The sequence below is a fragment of the Octodon degus genome, unplaced genomic scaffold (assembly GCF_000260255.1).
Source record: "Octodon degus isolate 3935 unplaced genomic scaffold, OctDeg1.0 scaffold00050, whole genome shotgun sequence".
In the NCBI taxonomy this organism is placed as follows: domain Eukaryota; kingdom Metazoa; phylum Chordata; class Mammalia; order Rodentia; family Octodontidae; genus Octodon; species Octodon degus.
In genome coordinates this window covers 9,985,291-10,010,325 of record NW_004524626.1, presented here as the reverse complement: position 1 = coordinate 10,010,325, position 25,035 = coordinate 9,985,291, and the positions used below count along the sequence as shown (strand labels likewise).

The 25,035-nt window shown below is 55.6% G+C and overlaps 4 protein-coding genes and 1 long non-coding RNA gene across 10 annotated transcripts in view; 3 read left to right on the top strand and 2 right to left on the bottom strand.

The window, feature by feature from the left end:
* Tubb4a (tubulin beta 4A class IVa) overlaps positions 1 to 3,943 on the top strand; it is a 6,892-nt gene extending 2,949 nt beyond the window's left edge. Inside the window, exon 4 of the mRNA XM_004632795.2 lies at positions 2,351 to 3,943. Coding sequence (XP_004632852.1) covers positions 2,351 to 3,408 — 1,058 coding nt within the window. The 3' untranslated portion in view covers positions 3,409 to 3,943. The remainder of the gene's footprint in view (positions 1 to 2,350) is intronic.
* A 769-nt stretch (positions 3,944 to 4,712) lies between these two features.
* On the top strand, positions 4,713 to 13,617 carry Dennd1c (DENN domain containing 1C). Of its 4 annotated transcripts, XM_012515070.2 has the most exons (23): positions 4,713 to 4,804; positions 5,788 to 5,852; positions 5,929 to 5,972; positions 6,101 to 6,150; positions 6,587 to 6,706; positions 6,791 to 6,860; positions 6,989 to 7,069; positions 7,150 to 7,215; positions 7,301 to 7,354; positions 7,473 to 7,583; positions 8,644 to 8,744; positions 8,836 to 8,881; positions 8,968 to 9,069; positions 9,150 to 9,275; positions 10,059 to 10,163; positions 10,833 to 10,923; positions 11,008 to 11,048; positions 11,208 to 11,279; positions 11,899 to 11,943; positions 12,019 to 12,126; positions 12,297 to 12,364; positions 12,506 to 12,713; positions 12,825 to 13,617. In XM_012515070.2, exons 1-23 carry the CDS (start codon positions 4,788 to 4,790, stop codon positions 13,446 to 13,448), a joined length of 2,415 nt encoding a protein of 804 aa, XP_012370524.2. In that variant the 5' UTR covers positions 4,713 to 4,787; the 3' UTR covers positions 13,449 to 13,617. The 4 variants fall into 4 exon arrangements, with proteins under 4 accessions (XP_012370524.2, XP_023572559.1, XP_023572558.1 ...); XM_023716791.1 differs by lacking the exon at positions 12,019 to 12,126; XM_023716790.1 differs by lacking the exon at positions 12,019 to 12,126 and having other exon boundaries at positions 12,506 to 13,617.
* A 99-nt stretch (positions 13,618 to 13,716) lies between these two features.
* Crb3 (crumbs 3, cell polarity complex component) lies at positions 13,717 to 17,967 on the bottom strand. Its single transcript, XM_004632976.2, has 5 exons — positions 17,858 to 17,967; positions 17,460 to 17,635; positions 16,666 to 16,742; positions 14,358 to 14,501; positions 13,717 to 14,018 (listed from the first exon to the last, which is right to left on the bottom strand). The coding sequence occupies exons 2-5, from the start codon at positions 17,539 to 17,541 to the stop codon at positions 13,947 to 13,949; spliced, it is 375 nt and encodes a 124-aa protein (XP_004633033.1). The 5' UTR covers positions 17,542 to 17,635; positions 17,858 to 17,967; the 3' UTR covers positions 13,717 to 13,946.
* A 180-nt stretch (positions 17,968 to 18,147) lies between these two features.
* On the bottom strand, positions 18,148 to 19,076 carry LOC111817143. The gene is made up of 3 exons (XR_002821403.1): positions 18,946 to 19,076; positions 18,437 to 18,539; positions 18,148 to 18,232 (listed from the first exon to the last, which is right to left on the bottom strand). It is a non-coding gene; the product is annotated as an uncharacterized LOC111817143 (long non-coding RNA).
* A 1,212-nt stretch (positions 19,077 to 20,288) lies between these two features.
* Positions 20,289 to 25,035, top strand: part of Slc25a23 (solute carrier family 25 member 23) — an 18,560-nt gene continuing 13,813 nt past the window's right edge. For 2 of the 3 annotated variants that reach the window (XM_023716938.1, XM_004632793.2), the window contains exons 1-7: positions 20,290 to 20,621; positions 21,643 to 21,772; positions 22,342 to 22,429; positions 22,781 to 22,892; positions 23,872 to 24,030; positions 24,114 to 24,266; positions 24,418 to 24,525. In XM_023716938.1, coding sequence (XP_023572706.1) covers positions 20,466 to 20,621; positions 21,643 to 21,772; positions 22,342 to 22,429; positions 22,781 to 22,892; positions 23,872 to 24,030; positions 24,114 to 24,266; positions 24,418 to 24,525 — 906 coding nt within the window. In that variant the 5' untranslated portion in view covers positions 20,290 to 20,465. Of the gene's footprint in view, positions 20,622 to 21,642; positions 21,773 to 22,341; positions 22,430 to 22,780; positions 22,893 to 23,871; positions 24,031 to 24,113; positions 24,267 to 24,417; positions 24,526 to 25,035 lie in introns of all 3 variants that reach the window. The other variant, XM_023716939.1, reaches the window with a different exon arrangement.

Genomic DNA, 25,035 nt, shown 5'->3' with positions numbered 1-25,035 from the left:
GCAGGACTTGGCTTTGCCCCAGAGTGGTGGGAGCCCTGGAGGGCAGAGGGCAGAGGGAGAGTCGGGCTTGGTGCTCACAGCGCCCTCTGGCGGAAGGGAGGACTTGGACTATTAAGAAAGGAATTGGGCGGTGAATTTGAGCTACAGCATGTTATTTGATTTAGGTTTCTCTAAGATTCCTTTGCCTGCTGGGCAAAGGTGAGCCACGGATGAAAGCTGGGAAAACAGTCATAATAGTAGGGCTGGAAATGTAGAGCGCTGGCTCAGCATGTGGGAGGCACCGGGTTCTCTCTCACCACAAATAATAATAATGATTATTATAGTAGTCATGAACATGCTATTTATTTATTTACTGTACATGAGGCAACAATAACGTATTGTACATTTTGAACAGCTAGAAGGACTTTGAACCTTTTAACCACAGAAATGGTGAATGAGAACATAGATGTTTAACCTAGCATGAATATTACACAAAGTATACACATGTGTCAGAACACCATGTGTACCCCATAATAGGTACTTTTTTTTGAGACTGGGTCTCGCTATGTAGTCCAGGCTGGTCTCAAACTCGGGGCAATCCTCCTGCCTCAGCCTCCCGAGTGTGGGGATTGGGGACATGTACCACCACCACACCCAGCTAATATATATATAATTATTATGGATTTTTTAATTGATTAAAAAAATAAATTTGGGAGCTGGGCATATACCTCAGTGGTGGAACACTTGCTTGAATGCTCACAAGGCTCTAGGTTTCATCCCCAGCACTGCAAAAATCAATTTAAAAATAAATTAGGGGGCTGGCCAGATAGCTCGGCAGACTAAAGCACCTGCTTAGGCAGTCACAGGGACCAGGATTCAATCCCTGACATGCCATGCCAGGACATGCTGAGACAGCAATTGAGACTAGGCATGGTGTAATCCCAGTGCTGGAGAGGCTAAAAACAGGAGAATCACTACAGTCCGATCTGTGTAGTGAGGCCTTGTAGACTCTGTACTAACTACATAAAAATATAAAAATATAAATAGGGCTGGTGAGATGGCTCAGTGGTCTAAAGCACCTACTTAGAACAAGCTTAGCAAAGCACAGGGACTGCAGTTCAATCCTCCAGCACCACATGCCAGCCAGCCCCGCCCCCTGGTGGGCTGAGCTGGCCACACACACACACACACACACGCGCACGCACACACACACACAAATAAATAAATAAATATTTTTTTTAAAAAAATAAAAATATAAATAAAATAAACTTGGATGTGGGATGCAGTTCAGTGGTGGGGCATGTTCTTAGCATGTGCCAGCCCTTGGTGTGGTGATGCAAACCTATAATCCCAGCAGTCTGGGAGGCTGAGGCAGAAGTTCAAGCCCAGCCTGGGCAGTGTGGTGACTTAGGCATCCCTGTCTCAAAAAAACAAGAAATCCCCAGCATGACAAAGAAAAGGGGGCTGAGGTGTGGTTCAGTGGAAAAGCATGTGCCCACATTGTCCCCTCAAAACCAAAATACATTATTAAATAATGTAATGGTGGGGCCGGGAAGATGGCTTAGTAGAATAAGCACTTTCCTGATGAGCGCAAGGGCTTGAGTTCAATCCCTGGTTCCATAAAATATATATATATATTATATATATATATATATATGTATATTTAGGCAATTAATCCTTGTATCTTTTTTATTTACAGTACCTTGATCCCAGAGCACATTTTATTTTGAGACAAGATCTCTCTTAAGGCCTGGCCAGATAGCTCAGCAGCGTAAAGCACCTGCTTAGGCAGAGTGCATGTCATGCCGGTCCTGCCCCCAGGATGCGCTAAAACTGGGGTTGATACTGGACAAGGTGATTGAGACTGGGTGGGATTGAGACTGGGCCTAGTGGCACACACCTGTAATCCCAGCACTTGGGAGGCTGAAAACAGGAAGATCGCTATGAGTCCAATCTACATAATGAGACCCTGTAGACCCTGTATTAAATACACACACACACACACACACACACACACACACACAGATCTATCTTAAGTCATAAATTTCTCAAACTGGGCTTGCCCTTGCCATCCTCCTGCTTCAGCATCCCCACATGCTAGGATGACAGATATGCACCCCCACTCCCAGCTCCTTGTATCCTTTTTTTTTTTTTTTTTTTTTTTGAGAAAGGGTATCACTATATAGCCCAAGCTGGCCTCAAACTCAAGCAATCCCCCTGCCTCAGCCTCCCAAGTGCTAGGATAACATCTGTGCACACCAGGTCCCACTGCTATTGTTATTTAACCCTCAGGGGCCCTCCAGGTTGAGCAGACCTGTGCAGGGTGGGGTTCCCCATAAACACTCACGTGGTCTCCCCTTTCCTTCTGCAGGTCAGTCTGGAGCTGGCAACAACTGGGCCAAGGGCCACTACACAGAAGGTGCTGAGCTAGTGGACGCTGTCCTGGATGTGGTGCGCAAAGAGGCTGAGAGCTGCGACTGCCTGCAGGGCTTCCAGCTGACCCACTCACTGGGTGGCGGCACGGGCTCGGGCATGGGCACCCTGCTCATCAGCAAGATCCGAGAGGAGTTCCCCGACCGCATCATGAACACCTTCAGCGTGGTACCCTCGCCCAAGGTGTCAGACACGGTGGTGGAGCCCTACAACGCCACCCTGTCTGTGCACCAGCTGGTGGAGAACACCGACGAGACCTACTGCATCGACAACGAGGCTCTGTACGACATCTGCTTCCGCACCCTCAAGCTGACCACCCCCACCTACGGTGACCTCAACCACCTGGTGTCGGCCACCATGAGCGGGGTGACCACCTGCCTGCGCTTCCCAGGCCAGCTCAACGCCGACCTGCGCAAGCTGGCCGTGAACATGGTGCCCTTCCCGCGCCTGCACTTCTTCATGCCCGGCTTCGCGCCCCTCACCAGCCGGGGCAGCCAGCAGTACCGCGCCCTGACGGTGCCCGAGCTCACCCAGCAGATGTTCGACGCCAAGAACATGATGGCAGCCTGCGACCCACGCCACGGCCGCTACCTCACGGTGGCCGCTGTCTTCCGCGGCCGCATGTCCATGAAGGAGGTGGACGAGCAGATGCTGAGTGTGCAGAGCAAGAACAGCAGCTACTTCGTGGAGTGGATCCCCAACAACGTGAAGACGGCCGTGTGCGACATCCCGCCGCGCGGCCTCAAGATGGCAGCAACCTTCATCGGCAACAGCACGGCCATCCAGGAGCTTTTCAAGCGCATCTCGGAGCAGTTCACGGCCATGTTCCGGCGCAAGGCCTTCCTGCACTGGTACACGGGCGAGGGCATGGACGAGATGGAGTTCACCGAAGCCGAGAGCAACATGAACGACCTGGTGTCCGAGTACCAGCAGTACCAGGACGCCACAGCGGAGGAGGGCGAGTTCGAGGAGGAGGCGGAGGAGGAGGTGGCCTAGGAAGCCTGCCCCCAGGGTCTTCTCCCTGCTTGACTCACCTCTGACCCTTGGATCCCAGGAACACCCCTTGGTCCCAACCCTGACAGTTTCTTTAGATCACTGCACCTGTGACCCTGAACCTCACTCTGTCTGCAACCACCCCTGTGGAGCTCTTCCAATTCTGGTATCCCCACAAGCCCTGCTTCCTGGCCCTGTAATCCCCATCTTTAACTTGATAAGCCCTCTTTCACCCCTTCTCCCTCCTTCTTCACCTTTGATCTTTAGACCCCTAGGCCTGCAAACCCTGGAAGCTTTGTGATCCCTCTGTAGGAGTCTCCCTTCACCTCTCAACTCCACCCCAGAGCCCCAGGATCCTCCGACCAGTCCTCCCTGCTTTCTGCTTCTTACCTGGCCTCCTCCCCTCAGCTCCCTCTACTTTGGCAGACTGAGGAGAGATCAAAGGCCTGTAGCCCTAGGAAAGCATCGTCTCTGCTGTGAACCCCACCACCCTCCCACTGCCTTGTCCTTCATGAATAAAGGAATCATTTGCCTGGCCTGTTTCTGCAAGTTCATTTCCCCTCCTGGTGCAACTGGCCAGGTCTCTCCAGAGGGAGGGGCTGGCCCTGCTCTGGAGTGTGTTTTATGTTGGTGCCTTCTGGGCTGTGAGCTTGAGTGTGTGTATGTGTGTGCATGCACACACGCACATGTGTGTGTGCACACGTGAGCACACTCACACTGTCTGTGTAGCTGTGTTAGAGATTGAACCTAGAGCCTTTGTACTGAACTACCTCCCAGCCCTCCTTCTTTTTTTTTTTTTTTTTTTTTTCATTTTTTTGAGACAAGGTCTTGCCACATTGCTCAGGCTGGGCTCAAACTTGTGCTCCTCCGCCTCAACCTCCAGAGTGCTGGGATGACAAGTGTCACCACCACTCCCTGCTTGCACCTGGGTTCTGACCATATCTCCCCCCCTCCACCTGTCTCTGCCTCCTGCATGTCCTCTCCCCAGGCCAGCTCCCCCTGGGGGTCCTGTGGTGCAGCCCAGGGTTAAAGGAAAGGGAAGCATTTGAGGCCCCCTGAATCCCTACCTGAGAAAGGGGAGGGAGATGCAGGCGTGAGTGTGACTGCGGGGACCAGACATGGCCAGCGTGGCAGGATGGACCTGGAGGTCTGGCCTTGGAGCCCTCCTACCTCTTACCCACCCACTCCAGAGAAGGCCAGGAAGCAAGATGCCTGGGTTTCTCACTCACTGCGGGTGGGGGCAGGGGCCTCCGTCAGGGGACAGGACGTCACTCTCTCGTCAAACTTCCTCTGTCAGCCACACAGGAAGCTGAGCCAGTCCGGGGGCCCAATCCTAGCAAGCACGGCCCCCAGGACCCCTGGGAGAGAGCCTGGCCGGGACCATGGGAACAAGAGCTGAGTAAGAGCCACCCCCTCCCTTATCCTGTGGGCAGAGATTCCTGGGCTATGGCTGGAGACAAGAGGAGCCAGGGCTGGGGGAGGCCTGGGAGGTACCAAGACCCACAGGGGCAGGTGGCAGGCGTCAGGGCAGGACCTCAGCTGGCCTCCACTCCTGGGGCCTGTTCAGACCAGACTTGGTTGGTCCATCTGCGTGTCTATCTGCCTTGTCTGCTTCTGCCTCTGCCTCTACCTCTCTCTCTCCCCCTCCCTCCATCCCCTGCTGCAGCTCAGGGTTTTAGTCTGTGACTCTGGAAGTGTCTGTCCCTCTCTGAGCATGAGCCTTTTGGGGTTTCCCTGACTCCAGGTCTCAGCATCCTCTGTGAGATGCGGGGGACAAGGAGGAAGGCAGAAGCAGAGGCTGTGGAGCCTGCAGTAAGCAGCAGGACTTCCTGGCCTCCTTTCTCCAAGAAGAAATGTAGGGTCAGCCACAGGGCTGGGGTGTGCAAGTAAAATATCACACAGAGACACACGGGCAAGCCACAACATCTTCACACACAAGAGACACAGCCAAGGGAGAACAGGCAGGTGTGACATAATTCACCTGCACACTCCCTTCACACACACCCGCTGCCCCACTCCACAGATCCATAAGACAGTGATCATTTCAAGTAGGCACTAGACAGAATCTCTCTCTCTCTCTCTCTCTCTCTCTCTCTCTCTCTCTCTCTCTCACACACACACACACACACACACATGCACAACTGCATGTTCACACAGTCAGGCATGCAGACACACAGTTACACTCTTGCTATGCACAAGCAACTCTGTTGCACATACAACCTTGCACAATCACACATCACCACAACCCCCTAGAGCCATGCACACATCAGCACACCTGGTCACACACATATGAACAATCACACACTTGTGTAGAGTGGCAAGTACAACCCCACATACACAGAAGCAAGTCCTGGACCACTGAAGCCCCCTTCCATCCCACAGAGTGGGTCCCACCGCCGTGTTTGACTGGTTCTTCGAAGCAGCCCAGCCCTCCTCCCTACAGGAGGGTAAGTGGAGGGCCCGCTGGGAAGGGTAACGCAGTGGGCTCCATGTCCAGAATGTCGAAGCTTCTCTCCTCTATAGATCCTGTCATCCTGCGACAGTTCCCTCCAGACTTCAGGGACCAGGTATTCAGGGGACCCCTTACTCCCCCAGGGCCAGACCCTGGGGACAGTAGAGCAGTCCATGCCTTGGGCCCAGAACCTGGGGATGGGGTCTGACCGGAGTGAAAGTTCATGTTCCTCTCTACCCCCAGGAAGCCATGCAGATGGTGCCCAAGTTCTGCTTCCCTTTCGATGTGGAAAGGTATGGAACACAACAGACATGGAAAATCTCTAAGGATTTAACACCCAGAATCTTGAGTTGGAGGACCACACACCCAGGGATCTGAAAACCAGGGATCCAGAAAACAGGGACCCTGACCTCAAGGGAGGGACCTATATACATATGAACCCAGAGAATCAGGGACTTAGGGTTACCAGGGACTCAGGGACACAGGAATCTATGAACCAAGAGACCCAAGCACTGAGATTTTGACCCTAAGAACCCAGGGCCCATCTATTTCAGACCCCATCCAGTCAGAAACCTATGAGCAATGGAATTAGCTACTAAATGATCAGAAAAACAAGGGACCTACACAGCCAGGGTCTGGCCTGGTGGCTGCAGCACTAGAAGCAACTTTGTGGGGGTGGGGATGGGCATTAGGACACCACATCTCCCTGAGAGCCTTTCCCTCCCACAGGGAGCCCCCCACCCCTGCGGTACAGCACTTCACCTTCACCCTCACGGACCTGGCTGGCAACCGCAGATTTGGTTTCTGCCGCCTGCGTGCTGGAGGTCGGAGTTGCCTCTGCATCCTCAGGTGCGGCCTAGGCGGGGTCTGGGATGGTGTGGCAGGAACGAATAGCCTCCAGGGACTTCCAGAGCCTGACTCCTCTCTCCACAGCCAACTGCCATGGTTTGAGGTGTTCTACAAGCTGCTGAACACCGTGGGGGACCTGCTAGTCCAGGACCAAGTGAGGCCAGCTGCTGCGTCGGCCCCCAGAACTCCTGCCAGGACCCGCATCCCTCCGCTCCCCCCTGGCCTGAGCCAGAGTCTCTGTCGCAAAGCCACCTTCTAACTCTGACTCTCCATCCCACGCAGGTCTCGGAGGCCGAGGAACTTCTCCTAAATCTGCTGCATCAGGCCCCGCCCGGACCCCAGGCCACACCGAGGCTAGAGCTGGTGAGCAGACCCCCAACGCCCAGGCAGTGGGTGGGGGGCTGCGCCCAACCCTGACGACTACAGTTTTCCTTGTCTCCCAGGGCAGTGGTGTGGCCATCTCCAGCGGGCACGGAACCCCGCCGCCTGCGCCCGGGAAGAGCAGGCTGGTGAGCAGGCTCGGGGACCCCGGGAGGTTGGGCGCCACGGGCCAAGCCCCCGACTGACCGAGCCCCCTCGCCAACGTCCCCACAGCTTCCCTGCTTTGTGGCTCCTGACTGTCGCTGCCTGCCATCCATTCCTGAGAATGTGAGTGGGGCCGCGGGAGGGAACTTGAGGAGCAGGGACGAGTCGCTGAGCCCTGAGGGGGGATGCACCACCGACCGCGGCGTCCGCCCGTGCCCAGCGCGCGCCCCTCTTCGCGCAGAGAAACCTTACGGAGCTGGTGGTGGCGGTGACAGATGAGAACCTCGTGGGCCTGTTCGCCTCACTGCTGGCGGAGAGACGGGTCCTGCTCACGGCCAGCAAGCTCAGCACCGTGAGTAAGGGCCAGCCTGGCCCTGGGAGGGGCAAAGTTTGCTCGGCAACTAGGGTGGAGGCGACAACTGGGAGGATTCCCACCGAGAGAGCCCAGGGCTAAGTCCCGGCTCCAGGGGGCGGGGCGTCGTAGCTCCTCCCCTTCGGGAGCGCGGCGTGCAGGTCCCGCCCACTGAGCGCTGGAGCAGGCCTGGCTCCGCCCCCTGGACGGGGAGATTAGCTAGCGCCACATTTCCTAGGTCAAATGTGGGTGGAGCGAACGTTACTCGGTCCTGTGGACGTGGACAGTGGGTCGGATTCTAGTGTTTTGGTTGTTTTGTTTTGTTTTGTTTTGTTTTGTTTTGTTTTGTTTTTTTTAAGGAGTGGTATTAGTAAGGTGGAATCCTGGCTTGACATCCCTAGGATGCAGCCAGGGCTGGCTGAATCTTAGCTCTATCCTCAGCACCGCAAAGAGGGAAAATAACCATCTCTAAGTGACTTGCGATACTCATACATCGTAAACACTGCATAAATAGTCGTTATGGTGCATCTTTTAAGGACAGTGGCAAGAAAAAGATCTGTACACGTTCGTTGCAGATGCCATTTTGTGGGAGAGTCTGGGAGGGTGGAACCCAGCATCTTTGCACTGAGTGCCATCCTCGGCCTATTTATTTATTTATTTATTGGCAGAATCGGGGATTGAACTCAGCCCTTGCATTTGCCAGGCAAGTGCTTATTCTACTGAGCTATCTCCCCGGTACCCCTTTTTTATTTTTTGAGACTAGGTCTCCCTAAATTGCCAAGTTGTCCAGACTGGGCTAGAACTTACAGTCCTGCTTCAGCCTCCCAGCACTAGTGCTGGAAGGACAGGCATGCACCTACTGACATAAATTTTTTCTGAATATGTTTGGCCCCAGACACCAAAGGCTGACTGTGATTAGCCTGTTCACTTGATTGTTAGAGGTCTGAGTTTACACCTGCTATCCTGGTATCCTATGAGGCAAAGAGGACTAGAGCCTGGGGCCGTCTGAGCTGCCAGCTTAGGCAGGGCCCTTGACTCCACGACCTCTATCTGTCTCCAGCTGACCTCCTGCGTCCATGCGTCCTGTGCCCTCCTGTACCCCATGCGCTGGGAACACGTGCTGATCCCCACGCTGCCCCCGCACCTGCTGGATTACTGCTGGTAAGGAGTGGGGGACTGAGGAGAGCCAGGTATAGCTAAGGAAAGAGGCCTGAGGTGGGGGGCTGGCATGACCCCGACCCTCTGTTCGCAGCGCGCCCATGCCCTACCTCATCGGAGTGCACGCGAGCCTTGCAGAGGTGAGCGGGAGACCCACCCCTGTGTCTCCAGATGCCCACCCCCACCTGGGCTCTGAGTGGCTGTCGCCCTCCTCACCTCCTTGCAGAGGGTGCGCGACAAAGCCCTGGAGGATGTCGTGGTGCTGAACGTGGACACTAATACCTTGGAGACGCCTTTCGATGATGTGCAGGCGCTGCCCCCAGACGTGGTAAATGCCCCCTCCACGACCCTCCTTGCGCTCCGGGAAGGGAGGCTCCATACATTTTGAGATTCTCATCTCTCCCCCAGGTATCCTTGCTGCGGCTGCGGCTCAGAAAGGTTGCGCTGATCCCGGGGGAAGGGGTGTCCCGTCTCTTCCTCAAAGCCCAGGCCCTGCTTTTTGGGGGCTATAGAGATGCACTTGTCTACAGCCCGGTGAGCAGCGGGGATGGATGCCGGGGGAGAGATTGCTCTCGTGGCTTTGGAGTCACCCAGTAGTGCCCACCCAAAAGGCACTGCACCACGAGCACGCTGACTAGTGTCAGTCACATAAGAAGCTCTCCACTGATGCTAGGTTTTCCTGTTTCTGTTTAATGCTCAAGGTATCCTAAAACTGATACAGTTACCTCCCCATTTCACATAGTTGAAAACTAAGCCTTGGGGAAGCATACTGAAACCAGGACCTTCCCCTCCCCCACTTTTCACAACTGTTCCATAAGAACCTTGGGGGAAGCGAGCATGGTGGTGCACGCATGTCACCCCAACACTAGGAAGGCTGAGGCAAGAGGGTTGCCACAAGTTTGAAACCAGCCTGGGCTACATAGTGAGTTCAAGGCCAGCCTGAAATACATAGTGAGACCTGTCTCAGAAACAAAATCTGCCGGCTCTCCTTTCAGAACACAGCCTGCTTGTGCTAACTCCCTCTTCCACCTGCCCTCACCAAGCAGGATCCTGCCCTTACCCCCATAGCCTGTGGTCCACCCAGAGGCCAGAGGTGGCCTGTCACATCCCTGATCTGCCCTGTCCTCCTCCCAGGAATCCCAGTTCCCTTAAAGCAAAAATTCAAGCCCTCCTGGAGGCCCAGGGGCTCCTGCACCAGGTCTGGAACACAGACAATGCCCCAAGCATGTGGACCACATAGATTAGAGGGTAGAAGGAGGCAGGTAGCTGGGGGCAGGATAGCCACAGGGGCTCTGATGATGGGGGTCCTTCTTCCAGGGCCAGCTGGTAACCTTCAGTGAAGAAGCCTTCTTGGCTCAGAAGCCTGGGGCGCCCCTGCAGGCCTTCCACCAGAGGGCTGTACACCTGCAGTTGTTCAAACAGGTTCGAAGATGGCTAAGGGGCAGAAACGGACCACTGGATTCCTGGGGGCATGGTCAGATTGGATGGTTCAGTCCCTGGGGCAGGATAGGGCAGGGCCAGGGCAGATTCCTGAGTCCCATGGGTCAGGCTACAGCAGATTTCTGAGGTTGTAGAGGCTCTCCTGGGGGACGCCTCACTCTAGGGTCCACAAGTGAGAGATGGTACCAAGTTCTGCATCAGAAAAACTGAGAGCCACTGGGTTCCTGAGGGTCAAGACAGTTTTAGGTCCCTGGAGGATGAGGTTGGCTCAAACAACTGGGTTCCTTAACAGGAATCCTGCTGAGTCAGAGGTGGGGGTCTGTGCAGGATTCCAGAGTTTGAGCCCTGAGTGTGGAGTCCTTTTCAGATGGTGAGGAGGTACCCCTAGGTCCTAGGAATGGGTGGAGTGAGGCTGGACTTCAGAGTCCCTAAGGGCAGGGCTTGGTTCCAGCGTCTGTAAGGAGATGCGGTGCAGCATTCCTAGCTCCCGGAGCTGATGAAGTGGACTCTGATATCTGGGGATCAGTCCTGATGAGGGGGCTAGAACTAGATTTCTGGCACCAAGGCGAGGATCCACATCTGGGGTCCTTGGGGTAAACAGGGGACACAGCCCTGGTTTTGAGACATGTCTGACCCTCTCTCTTACCCCAGTTCATTGAAGCTCGGCTAGAGAAGCTCAACACAGGGGAGGGCTTCTCTGATGAATTTGAGCAGGAAATCACCTGCTGTGGGGCCTCCTCAGGTAAGCCTGGGTCCTGACTGTGGTCCCCACCAGCACCCCAGCCCCTGCCTGCTTGGGTGACCACCCGCTCTTCCCTCCCCCTAGGCACCCTCCGCTCCTATCAGCAATGGGCTGACAATCTAAAGGTAAGGACACTAACCCATCCTTTGTGTGTTTTAGTTTTCATTTAAAGAGGTGAAGAAATTGGGACTCAGGAGGAGGAGTCTGTCCAGCTGGGAATAAGGGTCAGGGCCCTGGGGACTCCAGGGACCCAGCCTCTCCCCATTGGTGTCTTTCTTTCCTAGAAAGGTGGCGGTGCCCTCCTGCATTCAGTCAAAGCCAAAACCCAACCAGCTGTCAAAAACATGTACCGCTCGGTGAGGCTGGGCTGGGGTGAGCAGGGGGAGAACATGGGACACTGCGACCCTTCACAGGGCATGGGACATTTTGACCCCAACAAATGCACACATTTTTATCACAATTAAACTAGCAGTTAAACCATTACAACTTTTCTCTGCTTTTATTTTCCATTTACTGAATTCAATCTCTTCAGAGTCATCTTTTATCCATCTCAAATGGACCATCAAGTTTCAATGAGGAATATCTTTTGTTCTTCTCAGGCACCAAGTCCCAGCACCCATGCTTGGGATTTCCTCCCAGTCCTGAACGTTTCCTGGGACCAAGCTTTGCAGCTCAAAATTGTCCATTTTGATTTTATTCTTCACTTGACTTAGAGACGGGTGATGCAAATTTCCCAGGTCACCGCGCCAGTCTTTTTCCCACAGGGGTTATTTCTCCTGGGAATACTTCTAGATGAGGCAGGAGGTCAAAAGTTTGTATGACTTCTTCAGTGGCAGCTGGGGAGGAGTATGTTGGGGACACACGGGGATGGACAGGTGCCACCAGTGTGGTGTTCTCCCTCGGAGACACAGGGCTGATCGCAAATGCCCAGAATCCAGTCGCTCTCAGTCTGACCCTCCCACGGCTCCTCCACAGGCCAAGAGCGGCTTGAAGGGCATGCAGAGTCTACTGGTGTACAAGGTAAGTCACGCTTCACTGGCCAGCGCCACCATGGGGAGTGGGGTGTGGCCCACCGCTCCTACATCTTCTTCCTAGGATGGGTACCCTGGCCCACACAGGGTGGGCTCCCTGAGGGTCCCAGCCCTCACTAGCCGCTCAGAGCGCCTGCAACAGCGCCTGCCTATCACCCAGCACTTCGGACAGGTAAGGAAGCCACCCTCCCGATGCACACAGCACAAATGAACCCCAAGGACATCTCACTTGCTCCTCAGTTACCCCACTTCTGACTCACCCTCCTCTAGAAAGCTCCAGCCTCCTGACTCTGCAGGTCCTGAGGTCCCCAACCCTCCCCTCAGCACCTCTGTCTTTTGCAGAATCGGCCCCTGCGCCCTGGCAGGAGGCTCAGGCTAGAAGAGAGAACTTCTGAGGCCCCAGGAGAAAGGTGAGGCTCGGGCAGGAGGTTGATGCTGCAAGCGGACAGCCAGCACTAATAGAGGGTCCCCAAACTCCACAGCAGCCCAATCAAGGTTAGGGGGAAAGGGGTCTCAGGAAAAGACACATCTGGGCTTTCCAACGGTCTCAGATCACCCCCTCGGAGCCCCGAGGATGCCCACAGCCTGTGGCCAGAGGAAACCCTGGACAGCAGCTTTTTGGGGTCTGGGGAGGAACTGGATTTGCTAAGCGAGATTCTGGACAGTCTAAGTGTGGAGGTCAAGAGTGCGAGCAGCCTGCGGCCCAGCCAGAGCCTAGACTGCTGTCACCAAGGCGACCTGGATATCTGCTTCAGCCTGGTGAGCGCCCCCACAGGCAAGTCCTTCCCCACTTGCTCATCCAAACAGCCAGCTGCTTTCCCATCTAAACGTCAGCAACTGCCTTTCCCTCCTCCGCCCTGCTCCACCCAGCCCGACAGACCCGGAAGGAGCAGCTGGCAAGCAGATGACAAGATGGCACCAGAGCCCCAGCCACGTTCCCTGCCTGTGGACTTGTCATCCCTACAAAACTGCCAGTCTCTGGGTGCCATAAGCTCCCCTCAAAGCCCCAATCCCCAGCTGTCCCACGGGGCCAACCAAGAAATCCTGCCTCTGCCTCAGCTCTCAACAGCCGCTGCAGACCTGGGCACCAAAGAGGACCCCAAATCCTCTCCTGTCCCTGAGCCCATAAATCTTCCAGCCGTCCCTCCGCACAAGGCAACCGAGGGTCCCAGAGCCCAGGACCACCCAGGTTCTGGGTTCTCCACAGCACCTGCCCAGCCCAGCCCTCCAGAAAGCCCTCAGCTTCTGGTCCCCACAGAATCCGCCTATGATACTACCTGGCCAGCCCAGTCACTTGGTTCTTCCGCAGACCTCACTTGTCCAGAGAACCCCAGAGCCCAGCTCCCCAAGGCCCTGCTACAGCATGCTCAGCTCCAGCCACCCGAGGAGCAGGGAGCCCCTGATGCCCCTGCTTCTTCCAAAAGCAGCTGGCAAGAGCCCCTGGCTGGAAGGCGGCCCCGAGTCTCTGAGCTAAAGAAGTGCTTCGAGAGCTAAAAGATCAGAGGTCGCCTAAAGTGACCCGAGTTCCTTAATAAAGCCATCAACCCAAAGCTGGCTTCTCCTGCTGAGCTCCTCTGGGGCCTCTTTCCACTTGGAAATGCACCCCATCTAACGCCTTCTCCCAAGAGAAACCTCTGACCAGTAGATGCTCCTAGGTGAATATAAAAGTCACTCCCTCTGGGGGTTCCCCCAACCCAGGCTCTCAGGATTCTTGCAGGCTTACATTTCATCTTTGCTTCCAGATCATCCATCTAGGCTAATATTCCCACCAGCTCAAAAAAAAAAAAAAAAACTTTATTATAGCTCACTACCAATGTTATATAAATATATAAAAGTGAACAGCCCCACCCTCCCTTGCCCTCAGGGGCAAAGTCTTTAAGCACCTTCTTCCCTTCTATTCTTAAGCACGGGATGAATCTGATTGCCCAGAGAGGGTGCTGCCTTCCCCCAAGGTCACACAGCAAGGAAGGAGATGGATGTAGGAAAGGGGGCCTAGATGGGCAGGCAGCCCCGAGCCGTCTCCTTGGAGTCCTGGGGGGCCCGGGCCTCAGCTGCATGGGAGAACTGAAAGAAAGGACAGGGGTTTGTTGGGCCTGTAGTGGCAAGGCAGGACACAGCAGTGCGAAGGTGGTGAATGCATCAAGCAGGGAGGTGGGTCCCAGCCCCGAGCGCCCAGCTGCATGCGGAGTTAGGCAGAGGCAGCATGCTGCAGCCCGGTGCCCCCACAGCCCCCAAGTCCTTCTGAGCCGTCAGAGCACGGCATCTTGGCGGCAGCTGCTGAGCCCCAGGGTGCACCGGGCTGTCCTTTGCAGTGGTGGTGGCTGTAGCTGGCCCCAGTGATCAGATGAGCCGCTCTTCGGGGGGCAACTTGAGGTTGGGGGGTGGAGGCGCTCGGGCACCCACCTGCTCCTCGATGCTGGGCCGGTAGGTGCCCTCTGTCTGCCGCTTCTCTCGAAGTTTCCGGACCAGGAACACCAGCGCCACGATCAGGACCAGGGCACCCAGGATGGAGAAGACCACGATGATGGCAGTAATGCCTTCCTGAGACTGCGGGCCACGGGAAGCAGGCATGACCACCTGGGTCCCCAGGTCCCATCCGTCCAGCCCTCTGCCCTGTACCTGGGGCTCCTCCCCATCCCCTTATACACCCGCTACTACGGGTGATCTGCCACCTACCTGGGGGTTCCTGGATCCTCACCTACTTTTCTGGGACTCCACGGCTCCCCTCCCCACATGCACACACACACCTGCCACACTGAGACTCCTGCCCCACCACACCTGCCTGCTCTAGGCTCCATCCATACCATTGGCATAGAGGGCACCCACCAGGTACAAAGAGTGATCCCAAAGAATGGTGAATGTTAAAATTGTAAAAATGCAAATACAGCTGGGAGTGGTGGCGCATGCCCGCAATCCTAGCAGTCCAGAGGCTGAGGCAGGAGGATCACCACAAGTTCCAGGCCAGCCTAGGCTACACTGAGTTCAAAGCCCTCTTGAACTAATAATGAGACCTTGCCTCAAAAAGCCAGTAAATATGGGGCCGGGAAGATGGCTCAGTGGAATAAGCACTTCCCTAGCAAGTGCAGGGCCTGAGTTCAATACCCAGTTCCACCAAAAAAAAAAAAAAAAAAAAAAAGCCAGTAAATAGATAAAAATGTAAAGATACTAACAATGCACTGGCACGAATCACCCTCAAAATACTCCCCGTCTTTTGAACACACCTATCCCACTGTTTCTGCCACTTTCTTTTTTTTTTTTTTTTTGGTACCAGGGATCAAACTCAGGAGCTTGCATTTGCCACGCAGGTGCTTATGCCACTGAGCTATCTTCCTGGCCCTTTCTGGAGCAATGCTGGGAGTCCTATTTCATGAGTCCATAGGAGGGACACACAGAAATACAGAGAATGCTGCTGCCAAGTGCCATCCAATGGAAAGGCTCCTAAAAACACAGCAGCCAAAGTGTAAATAAACAAGGGCCAGAGTGTGTAATAGGTACTGTGAAGTAGGAGGAAAATGTTCAAATGGGGAGGGGAACAAGGGAGGGAAGGGGGAAATTTAAAAAATGGAAAAGAATCAAAAAATGGAAACAGCTTTTATAAATGGGGAAGGGGGCTGGAGAGATAGCTCAGTAGAATAAGCACTTGCCTGGCAAGCGCAAGGTCCTGAGTTCAATCCCCAGTACTAAAAAAAAAAAAAAGGTAGAGGGGAGAGTAATGGAGAAATAAAAGAATCGAGTTATTTTATGTCATGTACAGCTACAAATTCCCTATGATACATGTGATCATTATGTATACCTAAAATGTACCAATAAAATCTGAATGGAAAAATGAAAAGAACAAGATAATGGTACCAGGAGGGAATCCCAGCACTCGGGAGGCTGAGGCAGTGGAACTGAGAGAGAGTTCGAGACCAGTCTCAGCTACTACAAAGTGAGCTCAAGGCCAGCCTGAACTGCGTAGCAAGACCCTATCTCAAAAAGGAAGTTAAAAAAAAAAGGAACTTTCAACTGGAAAACAAAAACAGGAGGGGAAGGGCTGGTGAGATGGCTCAGTGGTCTAAAGCACCTACTTGGAACAAGCTTGGCAAAGCACAGGAACCGCGGTTCAATCCCCCAGCACCACATGCCAGCCAGCCCCGCCCCCTGGTGGGCTGAGCTGGCCACACACACACACACACACACTAAATAAATAAATGTTTAAAAAAAAAAAACAGGAGGGGAAGAGGGGTTGAAGGGAAGGTAAAGGAATAGGGGGAAAAGAAGCAAGTTATATCATGTACAGGTACAAATTCTCAAAGAATGTGATCATTATGCATATCTAAAACGTACCAATAATTTTTTTTTGGGGGGGGTCTTATTGAGACAGGCTCTCACTATACTATGCAGTGCAGGCTGGCCTCGAACTCACTTTGTAGCCCAGGCTGGTCTCGAACTCACAGCCATCCTCCGGCTTCAGCCTCCATCATGCTGGGATGACAGGCGAGTGCCACCACGGCCATAACCATATGTGCAGTCACACCTAGTGTTTCCACTTGCTCTACTCTGGGGGCTATTAGTGCTCTTATTCTGAGACTTTAGGTCCCCTGTTGTTGCGCTGGCATTCTGGTCTCTCCTGACTTGCTCACCTGAAGGTAGCCAGTCCCCACTACCTGCTCCTTATGGGACCCCAGAGTAGCACCCAGATGCCCTCTTCCCACATATGCCTTCAACTCACCAGGCCCCCATTGGAGCTGAAGTCAGTCACGGTGCCACTGCTGTTGCCACTTGAAGTGGGTGATGCTGCTGTAGTGCCTGGGTAGAGCGGATAACTCAACCCCCATCCAACCCTCCTGCCCTGCCCTTCTCCACCCACCTCCAAGAGAGGCCCACCCTGGCCCTTCCAAGTCTTCCCTGGGAACAGAGACTGCAAGTGGCCACCCCCACCCCCACTGCCTGCCTGCGCTTGGGCCACTCCAGCACAGCAGGGCCCAGCAGGGAGCAATGAGCACAGGCTTGTTTGCTCCAGGAGGGGGCTGTTAGGCTGGGTGGTGTCCGGAAGCCACCCCCAACACACACACTGCTGCTACCCTGGGCCTGGGCCCTAAGAACCTGAGCAGGTCCTGCCTTTCCTGACTCACACCTCCCCCCAGGGTCCCCTACTGCAACAGGACTGGGTGGCCCACTGGGACCACACCTATAGCCAGCCTGGTCGACCTGAGCTCAGGGGCCCAGGTAGCCTTCCTGACCCTGGTCTCTATCTGCCCCAAATTTTCAACTACAGGGACTCTAGGATACTTGGCTCCCCTCCCCCACCCCACAATGTCCACCTCCCCACCCAGAACTTTAGAGTTGGAGTCCTAAACCAACCAGCCCTGGCCAGAAGGAGCCAGAAACTTAGAAGCCCCAGCCCCTCCCCAGCCCCACACCCACTCCCGGCACTCTTCATTCTCCGGGTGCCGCAGGTGCCCAGCACCCCTGAGCCCGGGTACCCAGCCCACCCCTCCCCTAGGGCCCCAAGGCAGTACCTACCTTGCCCCCAGGCTCGGCCCCAGCGGTTGGGCAGGAGCACCAGGCCGACTGCCAAGAGCAGCCCCAGGCCTGGGGTCGCCATGGGCTGGGAGTTGGTTGGGTGACGCCAAGGACAGGGCTTCCAGCGCGGGCCGTTTTTACCGCATCTTGGGCCGGGGGCAGCTGCGACCCGGCACCTGGGCACAGGAAGAGAGAGGCCGGAGCGCGGCGTTGGGGGACGCCCCGGGTGCGGGCTGGCGGGACAGTCGACGCGCTCCAGGACACCCGGAGCCGCCCCGCCTCCGCCGCCGAGGGTCAGAGATTAAAGATTAACTCCCGAGCGCGTTCCAGGGCTGGGAAAGGGAAGGGGAAGGACAAGGGGGTGGTGACAGGCCGGCCAGCGCGCCCTTCCGCCTTACCTGGCCCCTGAGTCTTGGATTTCTCACCACCCCCTGTCCCGGACCCTCGCTCGAAACCTTGGGTCGGGTCGGTTGGTCGGCCGCTCCCTCCTACCCCACCGGCCCCGCCCGCTCACGTGACCCGGAAAATTTAGTCACCTACCTGGGAGGGGAGCACACTTCCGGCTTGTGCACCTGAGCCTTGAGGGGCGGGGCCAAGAGGGGCGGGGCCGCGCCCTCAGCGCACCTGCAGCGAAAGCCAATTGCGCATGGGGAGGGGCAGCGGGAGGGAGGGAGGATGCGCGCAGGTGCACGGACTTCACACCTGTACTGCACGTCTGGAGGGTCGCACAGGTGTAGAGATACACAGGGCACGTAGACTCCAGCGAAGGAGGCCTGGGAGCACATAATGAAATAAACACCTGTGTAGATACCTGAGGGTGTTCCCAGTACGGACCTTTGCGGAGACACCGGCATTGAATCACCTCCATAAGGGGCATAGCTGGATGAAATCAAGGTGCGGAAACACTTGAATTACAGCCGGTGGCGCTCTTGTGTTGGACCACACCTATTTTTTGGAAACGGAACTGTTTGGCTCACCTGTGAAATGTACGCCACTTGAATGTAATTCTTGTGCAGAGATGTGTAGGAGATGCCCGTCTTGAAACACAACTGCATTTACATACACCTGTATGAGACCCTGCTGTGTGGAAGCATACACTTATGGATGAACACTGGACTGGAACGCACCTGTGCGGTGCCTGTAGAACATTCCTGGAGCTCACATCAATTCTCCTCCTCCTGCTCGCCCCCCGTCCCAGAGGACCACTGGGACTCCACGCGTGCGCCACCACACCCAGCACAGAACTGAACTCAAATAATGGGAAGCCCGAGGAGCGTCTGCCGGGGGAGGCGCTCCACACTGGGTCACAGCTGTGGGACAACGGGCAGGACAGCCGGTCCTGCGCGCTGAGCGCCACCCGTCGGGGACGTACCTACGGGGAGCGTCCCAATGGGAAAACATCTATATCCCCCACGTTGTAGGGCAACTGCAAGGGACATCTGTGAATAAAACACTGTCGGCTATCAGAGGTCTCTTTGGGACTCACCTGTTCACAAACACCTGTTTGAACAGCAGCTGGGCTGGAACCAAATGAGCCCTATCGGCTGCATCTTTGGATAAAGGCTGATGGGTACACGATCCAGTCCAGAGGATTCTCAGGTAAAGAGTGATGAGGAGTCCCTTAAGAGTATAAAGTAATGGTTAAGGATCCAGGATATGTTTAAATCCCTGCCTTAAGCCAGGCATCCCTTCCAGGCACGCCTGTAATCCCACCACTGGGAGGCTGAGCAGGAGGACCCCTGCTGCGAGTTCGAGGCCAACCTGGGCTACATAGTAAGACCCTGTCTCAAACAAAACAAAATTGCTGCCTTTCTGGGAGTGGAGACTGGGAAATTTAATATCTTCTTGTCTATAAAGTGAAAACGCTAGAGCTCCCCCCCCCCCTTAATAGGGTCAGGTGAGGACAATGCGTGAGATGAGTTCAGGGCAGGAAGCAATGTTAACTATCATTATCATCATCATCATCTGCTGTCCACCGGCGCCGCTCCCCCTAACGGCGATTGCAGAAATTACTCCCGAAAGTACAGGGAGGGACTTTGGCAGGTGCAGCGACAGCGGAGGACTGGGGCCCGCCTCCAGGGCAAAGCCACCGCTTTCCCTCACCCCCCTCCGCGCTGTACACAGAAACCCTCCAGGTTAGGAGCAGTCAGCTGGGTGCCTAAGGCGGGCCGCGGCCCCTTTAAAGTTCCTGGCGGGCCCTGAGGGGCCGGGACCTGAGGCTGTCCAGGGTCACCCGGGAGGCCCCGCCCTTGTGGGGGGGCGAGGGGATGGGCGGGCACAGCTCAGGCTCTGGCCAATAGTAAATCGACTCTGCAGTAGCGCCTCGGGTTGATCTTGCGTTTCTCAGACCGAGTGAGGCAAAGAAAGTAGGGGCACGGGAGGGCTGAAGCGACGGAGGTGGAGCCCAGACTTGGTCTTGAGTTTCTGTCACCAAATAGAGAATGACAGCGCGGACCGGCAGATGGAGGATTTAGTCTGCTCAGCGTTCTTGCGTTCGTCTGGGAAAAGCGAGAACTTTAGTTCCTGAAGAGGATTAGCGGAAGGAGGTCAAGTGGAAAAGAGATTATGAAACCCAATCCCTGACGTCTTCCTCTCTCCTCCCCTTTAAGATGGTGAAAGGGGTAAACTGAGGCAAGCAAGGGAGAAAGTCTGAAAGCAGAACGAGCCTCCTGAGCTTGCTATGCTCTTTCCTTGGTGCTCCTCGACCGTGCAATCCCCGAGCATCCTAGAACACCTCTCTCCACGCCCCCAGCTCCGCCCTCGCCCCCTCCGCCTCCATTCAAAGCGGGTGGGGAGGAGACTCAAGTTCTGGTGCGGGCGGCGACGGCCAGCACTCATCCCTCCCAGCCAGTGCCTGAGCCAGGCGGTGCTGTGCAGAAGCACCGGTTCGCTTGGCCTAAGAGCTGGCCCTACGGGCCCCCGGGGGGGAGGGGGAGCCCCGAAGCCCCCGCTGAGGCTGCCGCTGCTGGGCCTCCCCCTCCCCCCCACCCTCTCGGGGCAGGCACCATGCCGGGGGCTCCGAATGACGCGGAGCGGCGACAGCGCTGGGGTCGGCTTTTCGAGGAGCTGGACCGAAACAAGGATGGCCGCGTGGACGTGCACGAGTTGCGCCAGGGACTGGCAAGGATGCGTGGAGGCGACCCAGATCGCGGCACCCAACAGGTACCCTCGCCGCTGAGAACCCCCTTCCTTGTGCACCCGCTCCTGGATCCCCTGAGAGGAGCGGTCGGAACCATCAGGGACTACCTGTGGCTGGACTCCAGGGCCTCTGGTCTCTGTTCCCTTCCCCCTGCCCACCCGGATCTGGCCTGGCAGGATCGAAAGGCAGGTGACCAAGGGCCGGGGCCTGCAGGCTGGCTGCCCACGCTGGTCCCCTGGAGGTGGGCCATGTCTGCCAGAGGACAGAGCAAGGGCTTCTCTGCCCACTGTCCCCGATATGCTCTCCTATGTACTCTGCACAGCCCAAGACACATCCTGCCCCCAACCCCAGAAGACACACCCTCCCCACCTCCTGTGGGCACCCACTGCCCCCCGTCCCCCGTCCCCCCCCCCCTTTACAATCCCTTTCCTGGCCTGGCTCCTTGCCCCAGGCAGTGGGCAGGCTGGGACTCCGTGGGGTCAGAGGCCACCCTGAGCTGGGGGTGCACCTGTCAATTGCCCGTCCTTCTGTCACCCCATTTTGCCAATCCTTCATGCCTGTAGCCCCATAAGTGTCCCTGAATCTGCTCACAGCATCCTTGAGAACTTCAGCCCCCAACTCCCACTCTCCAGATGGGAAATGTGGAGGCTGCTGGCCTCCCAACCCAACAGTTCCCGCAGCTGGCTCTAAAGGGACTGCTGTGGGGACAAGCTTTTGTAAGTGGCAGCTGGGAGAATCGGCTTTGGAGACAAGAATCCCACATTGCCACTTTCCCAGCTCTGTGACCTTGAACTAGTTACTTGCCCTTTGCAGGGCCTCAGTTTGCTCATCAGGAAAACTGGCCAGCAGCCACCCACTTCTCACAGCTCTGGTGGCCTTGGCCTTTGAGCAGGAACTGATTAGGAGAAGGGGGGTTGGCATCCTCTGACCACTTCCTGGAATTGCTGGAGGGCCTGCGTTCCTATGACATAGAGCTCCTGTTGGGCCCTTTCCAGATGGGGCACAGCCTCCTGAAGCCTACCGTGTCCCCTTTCTGTCTGCCAGGACCTCTCCTCCAAGGAGGGAGAAGCCGATGCAAGTGGCGGCCTCAACCTGGAGGAATTCTCACGCTACCTGCAGGAGCGAGAACAGCGCTTGCTGCTCATGTTCCACAGCCTTGACCGCAACCAGGATGGTAAGCCCAGCTGCAGGTGGGGATCAGCCTTGGGGTGCTGGGGTTAGAACTGGCACGGAGCAGCACCGAGGGGGAAGGGTGCTTCTTCTGATGACTCATGAGCTATTTTGGGAGTTCTCACCCCCCTCTAGGTGGTTCGAGTCCCAGCCAGCCCAGCCCACTTCCTTTTCCCTTCTGAAGCAGGACCCCTATAAATGCCCTTAGATTTTACTAGGCAACAAAGATTCTCCCATAATGCATTTGGGTTCCCTAGGGGACAAAGATGCCCTCGCCAGGAGCTTCTGGGTTCTAAATATTACATTGTAATGCCTTGTGACATAAGGATCCCCATGCTTGTCCTGCATTCATTCATTCATTCATTCATTCGTAGAATAGAGGGCTCTTCAGCACTACCTAGCTCCACCTGTCTGACCCCAGTGCATCAGGGACCTCCCTACAGCCCCTACAGTCTTGCACTGGGTTTCTCCTGGTCTTGCTAGGTCATCTCCATTTCAAGCAGCAGTGATCCTTAGTCCTGGGGTCTCCCAGAGCCCTCCCACACTCTTCCCCACCTCTGACCCACTTTCCAGGTCATATCGATGTCTCTGAGATCCAGCAGAGCTTCCGAGCTCTCGGTATTTCCATCTCGCTGGAGCAGGTGGAGAAGATTCTACACAGGTAAGTGGCTAAAGGTGCAGAATACTCAGGCTCCAGGACCCCTAAGTCACCCCCATCTTCTGAGCCACAGAACCAGTTCTAGGGAAAGTAGAGCTGAGAAGTTGGAGTGAGACATGTCTTGAGCCAGTTGTTTGAACACTCGGAGCCTCTTTTCCCCTCGCTGTAAGAAAAGAATAACAGGGTTCCCTCCCTGGATGTGAGGAACCAGAACAGGATACCCAGGAACTAGGGCATGTGATTAGAGCAGTACTAGAAATGTGGAGCACTCTCTCTCAGTGCCCCCCAAACCTGCAGACCCCATGGCACCTCACCTAGCCTGAGGCACTGAGCTGTTCCCTACCCTGTCCCCAGCATGGACCGTGACGGCACAATGACCATCGACTGGCAGGAATGGCGTGACCATTTCCTGCTGCACTCACTGGAGAACGTGGAGGATGTGCTGTACTTCTGGAAGCATTCCACAGTGAGCACCTTCGAGGCCTGGCAGCAATGCCCTCTCCTCCTCCTCAGCTTGCAAGGCTGCACCTCGACTGCCCAGATGGGAACCGCTGAGCAACAAAGCGGTTTCTCTTCCTGTACATGGGGTTCAGGAGCCTGGGGACCCACCCAGGACATCTCATTGTCTGGGTGGAGCCTGTCAGTCTTACTAGGGGACCTCTGGGGGCAACTTGTGGGGATAGAGGATACAGGGACAAGAGCTCACAAGGCAGGCTTTCAGTCCCCTCCCCACTGCCCCCACAGCTCTCTTTGTGCCATGCTGTCTTCCCATCCAAAAAGGATCTGCTCCTGGGCAGAAAAGTTAGGAAGGCACTGGCTTTTTCGAGGCCCAGGGATCCATTGGAAGTGGGGGTGGCTGCTCTGGATGCCCGCTTTCTGAGAATCACCACAGATGTGATGGTGTCTAAAAAGGACCCGTCTGTGAGATCTAATGAGATTCTCTTGGGAAATCCAGAGACTTCAATCATGTACAGGGACCTTATTGGGGATTCTAAAATGAGGAGGAAGAGATCCCTGGGAGATCTTGAGGGGCCCAAGGAGGGGTCTGCTGGAGTCCTGGGTGTGGCTCTGGGGGATCCTCAGTAACCCTTTTATGGGAGACCCTTGAGTGGGATCTAATAAGCCCTAGAGAGATCGTTAGATGGCAGATGCTTGGGTAGGATCCATTGGGGAGGTTGGGTGGACCTTTTGGTAGGATTTGATGGGTCCTTTGGTGGCATGTGGTGATTTTAGGTGGGAATCTGATGGTCCTTTAGTGGGATTTGGTGGAGGAATCCCACAGGGTGGGATGCTCTGGTGGCATTTGTGGGATCCAAGAAGGATCTCTGGGCCTCTCCAGCAAGATTCGCTGGTGGACTCTCTGGGGTGTCCAGGGGTTCATGAAGGAGACTCCCCACTCAGGACCCTGACAGGGCATGACACCTCCAGGCCCTCCTTGTCCCTAGGTCCTGGACATCGGTGAATGCCTGACAGTGCCAGATGAGTTCTCGAAGCAGGAGAAGCTGACGGGTATGTGGTGGAAGCAGCTGGTGGCTGGTGCGGTGGCAGGCGCCGTGTCCCGCACAGGCACAGCTCCTCTGGACCGCCTCAAGGTCTTCATGCAGGTGAGGGACCCTGGGGGACCCCAGCCTAACCCCAGGTCTGAATCTGGGATGGGATTCCAAGGCCAGCTTGGCTCCCTACACAGGTCCACGCCTCAAAGGCCAACCGGCTCAACATCCTAGGGGGCCTCCGGAGCATGGTCCAGGAGGGGGGCGTCCTCTCCCTATGGCGGGGCAACGGCATCAATGTGCTCAAGATTGCGCCAGAGTCAGCCATCAAGTTCATGGCCTATGAGCAGGTCAGGGGACCTTGGGGCCAGCTGGGAATGCCGGTGTGCGCGGGGCTGCTGTCTCCCATGTGCCCACCACAGTCTGCTTGTGGAGCAACCAGTAAACAGGGTGCACGAAGCCTCCAGCCCAAGGCCCACCCAGCTCTATCTTCTCCCTCAGATCAAACGGGCCATCCGGGGACAGCAGGACACACTGCACGTGCAGGAGCGCTTTGTGGCTGGCTCCTTGGCCGGTGCCACGGCCCAAACCATCATTTACCCCATGGAGGTGAGGAGGCAGGGGAGGGAGGCAGCCACAGCTCTCCACTCCTTAGTGGACACCACGCGTGGGCAGCAGCTGTGGCCCTCCCCTGGTTTGTGGGGCCCCAGCCCATGGAAGCAGCGCCCCTTCCTGCCTGTCTGTAAATTACAATTTGAATTAGCTGAGGCAGTTTGAGCAGTAACTTTTGGAAACTATAACCTTGGTTAGAGTTCTTTGGTTAGCAGTCATAGCAACCAGCCATTTCTCAATATGCTACTTCTAAGGATAGAATGTTGCTCCCAGAGGTTACTGTTCCTAGATACTCATTTGACCCAAAAAAATTTTAGGTCTCAGGTTATGAGGTATATTGTTAAGATTCTGAAAGTGAAGACCTCATTATAAATGAGGTCTTAAAGTTGGGCCTGTAATCCCAGCACTCAGGAGGCTGAGGCAGGAGAATCACTGCGAGTTGGAGGTCAGCCTGGGCTACAAAGTGAGTTCAAGGCCTGAACTATATAACTATATATATAACTATAT

Excerpts from the sequence above, each read along its gene's own strand:
- Dennd1c (XM_023716790.1), top strand. Across the intron at positions 10,924-11,007 it reads CTGCTGTGGGGCCTCCTCAG|GCACCCTCCGCTCCTATCAG; the intron begins GTAAGCCTGGGT and ends CCCTCCCCCTAG. Across the intron at positions 12,365-12,505 it reads TCTGAGGCCCCAGGAGAAAG|ATCACCCCCTCGGAGCCCCG; the intron begins GTGAGGCTCGGG and ends CAACGGTCTCAG.
- Crb3 (XM_004632976.2), bottom strand. The coding sequence starts at position 17,541 with ATGGCGACCCCAGGCCTGGGGCTGCTCTTGGCAGTCGGCCTGGTGCTC. Across the intron at positions 16,743-17,459 it reads GGGCCGAGCCTGGGGGCAAG|GCACTACAGCAGCATCACCC; the intron begins GTAGGTACTGCC and ends CGCTCTACCCAG. Across the intron at positions 14,502-16,665 it reads TCAGCTCCAATGGGGGCCTG|TCTCAGGAAGGCATTACTGC; the intron begins GTGAGTTGAAGG and ends CGTGGCCCGCAG.